General features: G+C 37.1%; 1 protein-coding gene across 8 annotated transcripts in view; it reads left to right on the top strand.

Moving 5' to 3' along the window:
- The window catches only part of HERC4 (HECT and RLD domain containing E3 ubiquitin protein ligase 4), a 136,028-nt gene extending 125,491 nt beyond the window's left edge, over positions 1-10,537 (top strand). For all 8 annotated transcript variants that reach the window (XM_040975835.1, XM_040975837.1, XM_040975834.1 and 5 more), the window contains 6 exons: positions 13-179; positions 1,411-1,477; positions 4,388-4,470; positions 7,390-7,573; positions 8,976-9,078; positions 9,902-10,537. In XM_040975835.1, the coding sequence (XP_040831769.1) occupies positions 13-179; positions 1,411-1,477; positions 4,388-4,470; positions 7,390-7,573; positions 8,976-9,078; positions 9,902-10,110 (813 nt within the window). In that variant the 3' untranslated portion in view covers positions 10,111-10,537. The remainder of the gene's footprint in view (positions 1-12; positions 180-1,410; positions 1,478-4,387; positions 4,471-7,389; positions 7,574-8,975; positions 9,079-9,901) is intronic.
- The last annotated feature ends 2,649 nt before the right edge of the window (positions 10,538-13,186 follow it).

Below are 13,186 nucleotides of genomic sequence, written 5' to 3'. Positions count from 1 at the left end.
TTTTATTTTTAGACATTTGAGGACAGTGATTTGTTCCATTTGATTGGTGTTATTTGTGGATTAGCTATTTACAATTTTACTATTGTGGACCTTCATTTTCCTTTGGCTTTATATAAGAAACTGCTGAAAAAGAAGCCATCCCTGGATGATTTGAAAGAATTAATGCCTGATGTTGGGAGGTTAGTTGTCAAAAGTATCGGTGATAGATTTGGGGAAGAAAAATATGGGGAATGTACAGAAAACTTTCCTTCTGTAATTAAATATATTTTGTTCCTGTTTATTTTTCATACAAAAACTCTTCTAATAAAGGAAGAACTATCATGTTATTAATAAGATCACAATTTTCTATTGAAAGATGAAATTAGCCTTCAAAGCTAAAATTTTACTAGCTAAACGATACTCTGCAAATATAATCAATTTGAGAAAGCTTTTGGGCCCAGTGGTGTGGCCTAGTGGCTAAAGTCTCGCCTTGAACATGCCAGGATCCCATATGGACACCGGTTTAATCCCGGCAACTCCACTTCCCATCCAGCTCCCTGCTTGTGGCCTGGGAAAGCAGTCAAGGATGGCCCAAAGCTTTGGGACTCTGCACCCACATGGGAGACCTGGAAAGAAGTTCCTGGTTCCCGGCTTCAGATTGGCACAGTATCGGCCGTTGCACTCACTTGGGGAGTAAATCATCGGACGGAAGATCTTCTCTGTCTCTCCTCCTCTCTGTATATCTGCCTTTTTAATAAAAATAAATAAATCTAAAAAAAGGAGAGAGAAGAGAAAGCTTTCTGAGTGGGTAAATGATTTAGACTACTGATCACATTCTGGTTTGAACATGTAAAATGTTTTCAGAAGATTTGTTCCTTTTAAAGTAAGAGTTACAGAGAGCAAGCTTCTGTCCTGGTTTACTCTACAGATGGCCTCAAAGGCTGAAGCTGTACCAGTCTCAACCCAGGAGCCTGGATCTTCTGGGTCTCCCATGTGGGTGCATGGGCACAAGTGCTTGCACCATCTTCCACTGTGTTCTTAGTTGGGTTAGCAGGAAGCTGGAGTGGAATCAGAGCCGGTGGTCAGAACAGTGCCCACATAACATATTGGCCTTGCAGGTGGTGGCTCAGTGAGCTACACCACAACGCCAACCCTGTAGATTTTTTTTCTTTTTTTCCAAAAAATGGAGTAAAATTGTACAAACAGAACAGCAGTTGATCATGGGCTGATTTGTTCCTTTGTCTAAATTTTTGGGGTTTTTTGTTTTACATTTGTAAGCTTACCATTGTACAATTAATGTTCTGAAACAAATCACAAAATATAAATTAATGAAAGGATTTTATCAAGAGGTAAATAAAAAAGTATACTTATGAAGTAGTCATTACTAAAATATTCAGTTCTAGTTCACTCTCAAGTGCCTGTATTTTACAGAAGCATGCAGCAGTTACTGGATTATCCAGAAGATGACATAGAGGAAACATTTTGTCTAAACTTTACGGTAAGAAAGAACACAGCAGTTAGCATGATTGTCCATCATCTCTTTTATTTAACACCTGTGCTTTATGGGTTTTTTAAAATTTTGGTGGATGGAATTCCTGACCCTTTAGCTAACATTTATTGAGCATTTACTATGTGCTGGTCACAGTATGTGCATTATTTCTGGTAATCCTAGGCAATCCTATGAAATTAGTATCATTCCTATTTTACAGATGAAGAAAACTGAAAAATAGTTGTTACGTGTTAGTGTCAGTGTTTATACTTGCTTTATGATACGAAAGCCTATGTGCTGTTTTATTGCTATGCAAGAAATACTAAAAAATAGAAATCCTGATTTTTTTCAAGTTTTCATTCTTGAGCCTGTGATTTCAGGAATGCTTATAGAGTCAAAAAGTGATTGTTACCATGAGAACATGATTAATGAGCTCAGCATTTGAAGGATTGGTCCCATGAGTACATTCCTTTCTGTTTCACACTAACCTTCCTCTTTGTTCGTTTCATCTTAACTCATTTCATTTTTGGATATTAGACCATGGCACAAATGCAAATAAATTGCAGTAATATTTGTAAAATGAAATTGTTAATCTTAGAAAAGATATATAGAACTTTATGAAGTTAATGAAAGGGTTCTTGAATAATTGATTTGGTCACAGACAAGTTACTGATAATTCAGGACCTGGCAGAAATAGACTAGGTAGTAAAGAGCAGGAGAGCAAGGATTAAAATAGATAAGAGCAATATGAATATAATGATTTCAGGCCTTGGGCAAATTATAAAAGCTTCTGTTTTAATGTTTACTTAAATGTGTTGCTCTCATCTTCAGAAGTCTTCTTGGTGGTTTTGTTGTCAAGACTAACAAGATAGAATATTTTTCTATCAAAACACAATTTGCCAAAAAAAAAATTATGTGCTTCCTCAAGGTTTATCCTTTTTTTTTTTTTTAAGATTTGTTTATTCTTATTATAAAGTCAGATATGCAGAGAGGAGGAGAGACAGAGAGGAAGATCTTCTGTCCGATGATTCACTCCCCAAGTGAGTACAAGGGCCGGTGCTGCGCTGATCCGAAGCCAGGAGCCAGGAACTTCTTCCGGGTATCTCACACGGGTGCAGAGTCCCAAGGCTCTCTGGGCTGTCCTCAACTGCTTTCCAGGCCACAAGCAGGGAGCTGGATGGGAAGTGGAGCTGCTGGGATTAGAACCAGTGCCCATATCGGATCCCGGAGCGTTTAAGGCGAGGACTTTAGCCGTTAGGCCACGCAGCTGGGCCCGAGTTCACCCATTTTTGATTACTTCAATAGTTGACAGATTATAAGAAAATTTGGCATATTTTTAAAAGAAAACATTTCAGTAATTTTTATGAGATTTATTTATTTGAAAATCTAATTTATAGAAAAAAAGATCTTGCATCCAGTGACTCACTCAGCCACAACAGCCTGGCCTGGGCCAGGCTAAATAATAGGGGCTAGGACCTTCCTTCACACGTCCCATGTGTGTGCTGGGCTGCTTTCCGAGTCTGGGAACAGGGAGCTGCAGCAGGCAGAGCGGAGCAGCTGGGGCATGTGGAACACCAGACTCGCAGGGGACTTCACATGCCTCACCACATCACCAGCCCAATAGTTTTTGTTGTTTTATTTTTAATAAGATAAATCTTCCTTGGATTTTGTTTTCTTGATTTTTTTTTTCTATCAAGGTTTAATTTCCCTTTGGATTGCTATTCAGATGAGATACATATCAGTTTCCCTGAATTTTACTGTTTTGACACCCACCCCTCCCAGAGAAAAAGTTTTAGGCAGTTAATTTTTAGTTTATCTTTCACCAGGTTTATAAATTTTTAGTGTATTGGAAAAGCTAAAATAAATTCAGGCACTCTTTAGTGCCTATTTTGTCCTCAAATCTTCAGTGGTTCTTTATCGCTTGGAGAATAAGAGCTTTAGAATGGACATCAGACATTAAAACTTTGACATCCTTTCAAACTTCCATTGTTATCTTCCATTCATGCCAAGTATTGGCTTATCTGCAGTATTCTCTGTTACCTTACCTCCCTCTTTTTAGAGCCACTTGTTATATGTTTCGAACTTGATATTTACTCTTATCTGTCCTTCGATGAATATGCTCACTCTTAGGCCCTGCTTCCAGGTTTTTAGAGTGATACCTTGCAGTGCCTTTAGATGCTTTCCATTTTTTCTTTAAGATCTTTTGTACTTGATACTTGATCTAGTTGAAATTAAATTTTCTCTTCTCTGTACTCTAAAAACATTTTATCTACTCCTGTTATAACATTATCTTAGTATGCATTTTAAAAATACCCTGTTTTTCCCCTGCTGGAAAATATATTCCAGAACGGTGCTGTGTGACTTATTATTCTCCTGCTCCCGTCATCCGTTTTGCAGGTAGCAGATTTTCATAAAAGAGGATAGATTAAAAAAAAATGCATTTAGGGAATGGCAATATTTTTGTAAGAAATAAATAATTAGTGAGAGAAGTAAAGTTGTAAAACAACCCTTGTCTTTTAAAAACAAATTAATGTATAATTAGAAAAGGTGGAGAGCAACAGCATTTGGAAAGAGTGTATAGTTCTAAGCTGAAGGCATTTTCATACTTGATTGTTACTCATCTAAGGGCATCCTTTCTAATAATCTTTACTACTGTATTCTAAAGCTTTGTGCAGTTTCCTCTTAACTAATAATTTATTTGGTAATTCATAATTAGTCATGATAGGATATCAGATTGCTAAAAAGGATGAAAATTCCGGGCTTGTGGCTTTGGACAGAATTTACAAATTCATTTGGTAGCAGAGTCTTATAAATTTATTAGTTTTATATTTTATGTGAGAAAGGAAGAGTATAATAGATTATTAAAATAGTCTGATGAGCTTTGAGTCTGACATTGACTTTTTTTAAAAATTTAAATAGATCACAGTTGAAAACTTTGGTGCAACAGAAGTGAAAGAGCTGGTTCTAAATGGTGCAGACACAGCTGTTAACAAACAAAATCGGTAAGTGAATTATAGCAGCATCAGTGAAATTAATAGAATTCAATAGGAATTTTCTTCTTTATTTAGAAATGTTTCAATTCCAGATTTTACTCAGGTTAAAATTATAGTGAGAAAGTGGTCTGCCTTCCGCTCCTGAAACTTTTTCCAAAACATTAATAAAGGAATGAAACCAGCAGAAAGAAAAGAACAAAAGAAATTAGACAGTAGTAAAAATTTATAGAAGTCAAAAAATGTTGGTAACTAAGTTTTAACAAAGCAGAGGAAGTGGCAGTGTGGACTAGAAGTCAGCTAGTCCATCTTGCCGAACAAAGGCTGAGGGCTCGGGAAAACATTTGAAAAGTACATGGCATCTGGGGGGATGCTGGGAACAGAAAGATAGTTTTTTAAGAAGCAGACACCAGTTTCCCTTAGCACACCAATAACCTAGCAGCTGCTCCTAGCAGGAGGTTAGAAATTTACCTTCTTTGGAAATGGAACTAAATTAGAAACTATGGATTTGGAAATACCTAGGTGAAGTCTTTATGGTCAGAAAACAGGGAAATTAGCTCCCTTCCTCCTAACATTGAAAATCAGAGGAATTTTATGGAGAAAACCGCCTTTTACATATGAATATAAAAATTAAAAAAAAATAGTAGACTTCCACAAAAAAATAGTAGACTTTCAAAGAAAGACCAGTTGCAGAGGAAAGCAAGTAAACTGTAGCAGTGAAGAACAAAAACTTCAAAAGAAATTGAAATTGGTCTACTCTAAGTTCTTCGCTAACATCCAGGTGAATACCGCTGGAAAAATAAGGAAAGAAAAATAGGAAGAGATTAAATGCAATCAATTTGTTGAAGAAAATGATGTGAAAACTTTCCTGAACTGAACAACATACTGATTTGAAAATAAGTGAAAAAGGAAAAATAAGATGTGTATGCCAGGGAATGAATGATACATGAAATCAAAGCTGTCAATGAAAAAAGACACTAAAATGTAGGGAAAACAAAACAAAACCAGATTACTATATTTGTGAAGAAGCTACAAGATCAAAATTCTGACTTTAAGTTCGGTAGCCTGTCAAGAATATGGGCACATGCAAATATGTTCTTGGATGTACAGTTTAGAATGTACTGTGTGTTTCTTTTTCTCAGGAAGTTACTTGATGCTGTTTTGTGCCATAACCACACAAGAGGCTAGAATGGAAAAAAGCCACAGAGGAGGGGGAGAAAAGTCATTTTTTATTTGAAAGCAGTTTCAGAAAAAGGAAGACATAGCTCTTCAGCCATTCACTCCCCAAATAACCACAATGGCTGGAACTGCGCTAGGCCAAAGCCAGGAGCTTCATTTGGGTCTCTGATGTAGGTGAGGACTCAAATTGAAGCCATACGCTGCCATCATTGCATATGGTGGCTTTTACTTCTATGCTGTAACACAAACTTCTGAAGAAAATTTTTAAAATAGGCCTGCAATATAGGAGAGAAGCAAAAAGGAATCTTTCTGCTTTATAGAAAATTGAGAAAAAGCTGAAGATCTAGCTTCCATCCAGAGAAGTGAAGGCCTCTCTGAGAAAAATGCACCTGTTCCCTCCTCACATACTTGAGTAAATCCAGAGAAAATGGACATTTCTATTAGAGAATAAAGTAGCAAAGCAATGTTACTTACAAGAGTAAAAAAAAAAAAATCATAGGATGCTCTACAGCTTAAATGAATAATATTTATAATCATAAAAACAACAATACTGATATGTGTTATATAAATACATAGATTGTTGGGAATTGGAAATGGAGTAATTAATTGACAAATTTAGTTAAATGGTAAAAGGTAAATCCTCCCAGTAAGAGTTCATATTCAGTTCATTAAATAATATTTGCAGTTGAAAATTTAAAAAATTAACTAGACCTGTTATTGTTAGAAGCTTGAATATAAATATGAGAGAAGTGGCGACTAAGACACAGTTGCCTTTGAGTAGCAGGAATTTTGGGTACAGAAATGCTTTTTTCTCTGCTGTTTCACTACAGTTCTATCAGCAAAGCTTAGTTTAGTGACTGTTGATCTGAGTTTTCACCCAAAAGGTTGTAATTTTGAATCTGCTGCTTAGAACCTGTGTACCCTTTGATACATTGATATCTCCCCGCTTCAGTCTTCTTTTCTGTAAAATAATGACAAATGAGCCTACTTTACTTGAAAACTGGGTATGGTAGTAATTGTAAGTGACTTAGAATAGGACCTAGCACTTGCGTGTGCTCAGTAAATGTTGGCTACTAGGGTTAGTGCTGTTGGTGTTTTAAACTATGCATGTATCTTTCTTTGATGAGAATAAAACTATTTAACATGACATGAAAAAAATTGGAGTTTTTAAATCATTTTGAGAAACTTTGACATAATTTAGATTTTTTTCTGTTTTCAGAGATTATATTGTATTAATTCATTAAGTTTCTAAGGATAGTATCTCATGATTCATTTTGATGAGAAATAATTTAAGGAATTTGGTCCAAACAATAAAGCCAAGGGCTGGGAACTCCATCTATGCCTCCCTCCTGGGTGGCAGAGAGCCCCAATACTGAAATCCTCTTTTGCAACTTTCCCAGGTACATTAGCACGGACCCAGGACTTTACCCAGTACTTACAGGAGTTGCAAGTGACTTTCAAACCATTACTGTGCTACACTACCAACCCTAGGAAATGACATTTTGCCATTAGAAGTCATCTAAGAATAACTATGCATGGGCCATGTATATACCAGTATTTAATTTTTAAAACAAGACTAGGTATCTCCTGAGTGACTTACTCCACCTTTGAGCCTTATCCATATTTCTCAGTTTTGTAGACAAAATTGCAGAAAACATAGGAGTAATGCAAGGAAGATGTTTTATATATTCTCCAGAAATGATTTTTCTCTGTGGGTTTGTTCATTTGTTTGTTTATTTCATTTCCATCTAGACAGGAATTTGTTGATGCTTATGTGGATTACATATTCAACAAATCAGTGGCTTCACTGTTTGATGCTTTTCATGAGGGATTTCATAAGGTGTGTGGAGGAAAAGTTCTTCGGCTCTTCCAGCCAAACGAACTGCAAGCAATGGTTATTGGAAATACAAATTATGATTGGAAGGAACTGGAAAAGGTATGAAAAAGCAAATACATGCAAATACATGATTGCTTTTAAAAAGGTGAAACAAAAACTGTGGTTTATTGGTGGAAATGTTGCCATTTTACTATTCTTCATGTATTCAATTTATTACTTTTCTTGTGCTGGGTGTGGGTTAGAGATGGCATCCTTGTTTTTTTTTTTTTTTAAGATTTATTTATTTTGATTGGAAAGGCAGATATACAGAGAGGAGCAGAGACAGAGAGGAAGAGCTTTCATCTGATGGTTCACTCCCCAACTGGCCACAACAGCTAGAGCTTCTACCAGGTCTCTCATGCAGGTGCAGGAACCCAAGGCTTTGGGCCGTCCTCGACTGCTTTCCCAGGCCACAAGCAGGGAGCTGGATGGGAAGTGGAGCTGCTGGGATTAGAACCAGCGCCCATATGGGATCCCAGCATGTTCAAGGCGAGGACTCTAGGCCACGGCACCGGGCCCAGGATGGCCATCTTTTAACTCAGTGCCGTTAGTATAGGGAAGTGTTGTAGACACAGGCAGACTAGAAGCCAGCCAAAACAGGTGCTTCTATCATAACTTAACCCTGGGAAAACTTGGGAAAGCATTTGCAGTGCTTAAAGTTTTTTTTCATTTTTCCTTAGTAGTCACAATGCTCAATTTTTAGTAGAGTATAAATAATGTTCATTTTCTCCTTCATTGGTACTTTCACTAATAAAGGGAACTTGTGGAAGTATGAAACATCTTTAGACAGCTTTTCTTCCTTTGTAATCGTAAAATAATTAATAAAAAGGGCTGGTTAAGTCAGTTTTGCAAAAACTTTGCAGGATTCTCTTGCCCATTTTTCCATCTTTTAGTCTTGCATCCTGCAGTAGAACTTTTGCCTTAAACATTAGTTTGACTAACAAATAGTACTGGGAAGGTTTAAAATCCCCAGTAGCTCTCTCGCGTCCCTGATAAGTAATTGTAAAGTTGAATATTTATTCAATGTATGATCTAGCAGTCCTACTCCCAGATAACTATTTTTACACAGAAAAATCTACATTCAGGGGAAAATGAGGTGAATGATGTATGAATTATACAAGATGAAGTAAGTTCTGGAAAAATAGTCATGGTGATTTCATAACAATGTGAGTATGCTGAATGTGAAACTTCACAGAAATAGTTAATTTATACCTTATGTATTTTACCATCATTTATAAATATTTTAAAAATTCTAGCAAGTCAGAACTGGAAACCACTAAGTGTCATTTGGTTTATGTGAATGACATATCCTTTCAGAAAATTTGTAAGCATTAAAGATGAGTGAATCTCAGAAGCCCAATACTGATTAAAACAAGACAGCTTGAAAGGGTTATATACTGTCCTGTTCCATTCCATTTTATGGCATTAAAAATTTTTTTTAATAAAAGATTGTTGTTTTTAGAATACAGAATACAAAGGAGAATATTGGGCAGAACATCCTACAATAAAAATTTTTTGGGAAGTGTTTCATGAATTACCACTGGAAAAGAAAAAACAGTTTCTGCGTAAGTACAATACTAGAATATATTAATTTTTACAGAAATTGGTTCACTTTGAGTAAGTTTTCAGTGTTCAGTTTTTTTTTTTTTTTTTTTTAAAGATTTATTTTTATTATTTTTTTATTGGAAAGGCGGATATACAGAGAGGAGAGACAGAGAGGAAGATCTTCCGTCCGATGATTCACTCCCCAAGTGAGCGCAACGGCCGATCCTATGCCAATCCGAAGCCAGGAGCCTCTTCTGGGTCTCCCACACGGGGTGCAGGGTCCCAAAGCTTTGGGCCGTCCTCGACTGCTTTCCCAGGCCACAGGCAGGGAGCTGGAAGGGAAGCGGGGCTGCCGGGATTAGAACCGGCGCCCATATGGGATCCCGGGCGTGCAAGGCGAGGACCTTTAACCACTTGCGCCACCACGCCGGGCCCCAGTGTTCAGTTTTTAAGAACATTAATCCTATAGAAAATCAGTTCACTTTGTTTTAGATTTCAGTTTTATCTTATTGTTCATGTCCTTTGTTTTTCCAAGAATATTTTTGGCAATCTCTTTTTCAGTACAATGTTTTTAGTCAAAACTTTTAAAATAAAATTAAACACTGTATTTTGTTATCGGCTAATTCTAATGGCTCTTCTCAAACCAAGGAATCCCCAAATGTGTTGATATCAGCATTCTTAAACAGCACTAATATTATACTTCTAAATAATTAGATATTTCAAAAATCTTCCTACTACAAATGATGGAAGAGTTTATACCTTAGAATTAGATGTTCCCATAAAGGTGTGTTGTGAATGTGCTAAGTATGACTTGTCTCACTCTGCTGCTGTTTTGTTTGGCAGTATTTTTGACAGGTAGTGACCGTATTCCTATTCTTGGTATGAAGAGTCTGAAACTGGTCATCCAGTCCACAGGAGGTGGTGAGGAGTATCTCCCAGTGTCTCACACCTGCTTTAATCTTCTGGATCTTCCAAAATATACAGAAAAAGAAACTCTGCGCTCTAAACTGATCCAAGCTATTGATCACAATGAAGGCTTCAGTTTAATATAACTTGGATACTATAACTATTCAGTTTTGTGCGAAAGCATTAAGCTACTGGTGTTTTTCTTGTGGTGATGAATTCAGCAAGATGACAGAGGTACTATTATAATACTTAAACTTGCAAAATGCTATGAACATTCATGACAGTAAAGATTAAAGGAAAATGAACTTACTAAATTTACTGTACAGAACTATGGGATTTTTTCCATCTTCCAATAAACATGCAAGTATTGTGTATACATTAAAGTTTTACTAACATGAATTTTAAGAGTTTGCATATTTCAGAAATGATCTGGTGTGTGAGTGCATGGAAATGTTGCTTAATTTTTCTTCAATCACTGGGTAAAACCTTTAACCGCCTGCAATAGTCATTTGATTATTTTTTCATTTTGTAAATAATGTTAAGTTTTGTAATAAAATAGATGTTCTTATACCAGTGCAGTTTTCTATGGTTGTAACTGAACTGAGCAAACTTTTAGGGTTAAAAATAGTTATTTAAATCTGTGAAAATCTGTTTGGACAAAAATCAGGAATTACACGAAATAACTTGCAGTTGTTTCGTTTGTGAACCCTGAGATGCTGACAAATAGGAAGTTGTTTATCAGAAAGGGAATCAGTACCCAGCAATGGCAGAACTCTAACTCTACAGTTGCCGATAACTATTGGCTGTACAGAGAACCAGACATGAAGGCCTAACTTCCAAAACTCTTATTGCTGCTGCAGGTTAGTATTTGGTCAGAATTTTCAGTGCTCTAGAACTATTTCCTCAAATTTTAAGAAATCTTAACAGTTTTATGGTGCTGATGCTTAGTTATCAAATGTCATTAAATTGTACAAGTTGATGCAAAATGTGACTTTCTGCTATAATGCAAATATTTATTTTAAAAATTTATTTTAAGATGCCATGAAAACTAATAAAAGTTTATTTCGCTGATACTTAAATTTCTAGTGATTCTCATGTGAGATTCAAAACTTGTCAGAAGGGAGTCTTAAAACTTGAATTGCTCAGTCAGTCCCATTTCCATTCAAGTTTGTGTGCTTTAGTGAACCATAGTCTAATTCCAAACTCCAAAGACAACAGAAAAAAACATCTGCAGCAAGGTTTGATCTGAATAGTTGGTGTTATTTGTGGTATTTACAAATGGAACTAAGACCTCTACAGGGTGCTACATAACTAACAACTTCTTTAAATTCATGAAGTGCAGATAGAGCCAAGGGTTTGGCAAAGGAAAAGACTTTCATGGCAGAAGCACTAAATTCAGTGCTCTGACCTAAGGCATCTTTCCTTGAACATTTTCTCATGAGATTTCTTCCCACACATGATATTACAACTGTTTCCATTCCATGAGGAAGTGTGTCGGATGCCTTTTACAAACCTTTGTATGTAAACCAATTGGGAAGCAGCAACTGCTTTAAAAGTAGTAAGTACACAATTTTTTGCATACAGAACATCTTAGCACAATTTTAGAGGCTTAATTTGGGTACTAACACTTTCTCCTCCCTCATTTACTGCACACTCTAATATACTAGTGTTAGCAGGAAGAAAATTACGGTAGGAAGTTAAAATACAAAGGGTTGAACTGGTTGTGATTAAAAATATGTGGTAATTATAGAGTTAATTGATTTGGCTAAACGTAAGGAAAAAAATAGCCTCTCCAGATCTGGTAGTAGGTCCAGTTTCCCACTGTTAGTTCCCTCCATAGGGAAAGTTTTATTAATGAATTTTTGGCCTATCTTCACAGATATTTACTGCCTTTAGTTTAACAAGAAGTCCTGAACTGAAGTGTAATAGGCGTAGGGCAGTCTTCCAGACGACCAAATGGTAAGCTCTCTGAAACCAAGGGCAACTGTTTATAGAGCCTCGGGCTCCTGGTCTTCTGCCCAAGTTTTGCCAACCTTAATTGCTGGTAGCTTTGTCCTTCACTGCTAAAGGATGTGCCCTATTTTCCTAGTTCCTTAGTTTTGTCATTTGTTTGGGGCCAAATTACCAAATGGTAAGTATTTCTGGAGATAAGCTGAATTTTCCAGGAACGGAGTTGGAAGGCAGCAGCCATCATCCCTTTCCTGCAGTAGACACGTCGGGGTGACCTCCACAGTTGTGCACAAGCCCTGCCTTAACGCCAGTTAAATCTGCATTCCAAGAGGTGATGCTCCGGTAACGTGTGGGTACTCAAATGTTCATAGTCAAATAGGTAAATTCATGTCTGTGTCTCCTCCCCCTACCCAAGAAAAAAGGGGGGGGAAACCCTTTGAAATTTATGGGTAGCTGTTTCACAGTGCACATGCGTGGTTTGGATGATAGTTTCAGTGTCCTATGTGTAAAAAGTTCCATCTATTAAGTCTTATTAATTGGCATGGGTGTGGGAGGGACAGCCAGTCAACAGCATAAGGGAGAGCAGTACGCAGCTGCTCACAGCACGCTCCCCCTCTGCTTCCTGGAGTGTCACGTGACCAGTCCTCCACATCTGCATTCTTCACCCATCCACGGGATGCCCTGCATGCCTCTGGTTTCTGTCACTAAGACACCCTCATCACACACTGAACTTGCTGGGCTCTTGGACTGTGAAGCTGCAACACTGAGCCAAAATAAGCTCTTGCTTCCTGTCATTTCTTTATAGTATTACATAATTATGTTGACAGCCACTCTAAAAGGAAGAGATCACCCAGGTGGCTTATTTGGATCTTAGATCATTTCGAGAGGGTTTGGTGTACATTAAAGTGCATATACAACCAAGCACCACTGGGTAGACTACTACTAGTGAGTGGAGGTACATGCTAACCAAAGGAATTCAGAATAGTGAATTTCACTACAAGGCTGTAACTCAATCAGGTCTTGTTGGCTACTTACCTCCTTATGAAGTATGAATATTATGGAATATAGGAACATTCCATAAATGTAATTAACAGCTGAGGATGGGAATGTACAGGTAATTTCTGTACTGCTGAAAGGGCACTAAAACAAAAACCCATGTGGAATTGCTGCAGAGGAGAGGGGGAGACCTCAGCACACCACACCATTGGAAGAGGCACATGGCTTCTTGAGTGGGATCCTTGAAACTTTAATACACAAATGTCAAAAAACTGA

The sequence above is a fragment of the Ochotona curzoniae genome, unplaced genomic scaffold (assembly GCF_017591425.1).
Source record: "Ochotona curzoniae isolate NIBS_2020 unplaced genomic scaffold, NIBS_Ocur_1.0 contig_2692, whole genome shotgun sequence".
Lineage (NCBI taxonomy): Eukaryota > Metazoa > Chordata > Mammalia > Lagomorpha > Ochotonidae > Ochotona > Ochotona curzoniae.
Note: the sequence above shows the minus strand (reverse complement) of the source record. Positions and strands in the feature narration are given on the sequence as shown.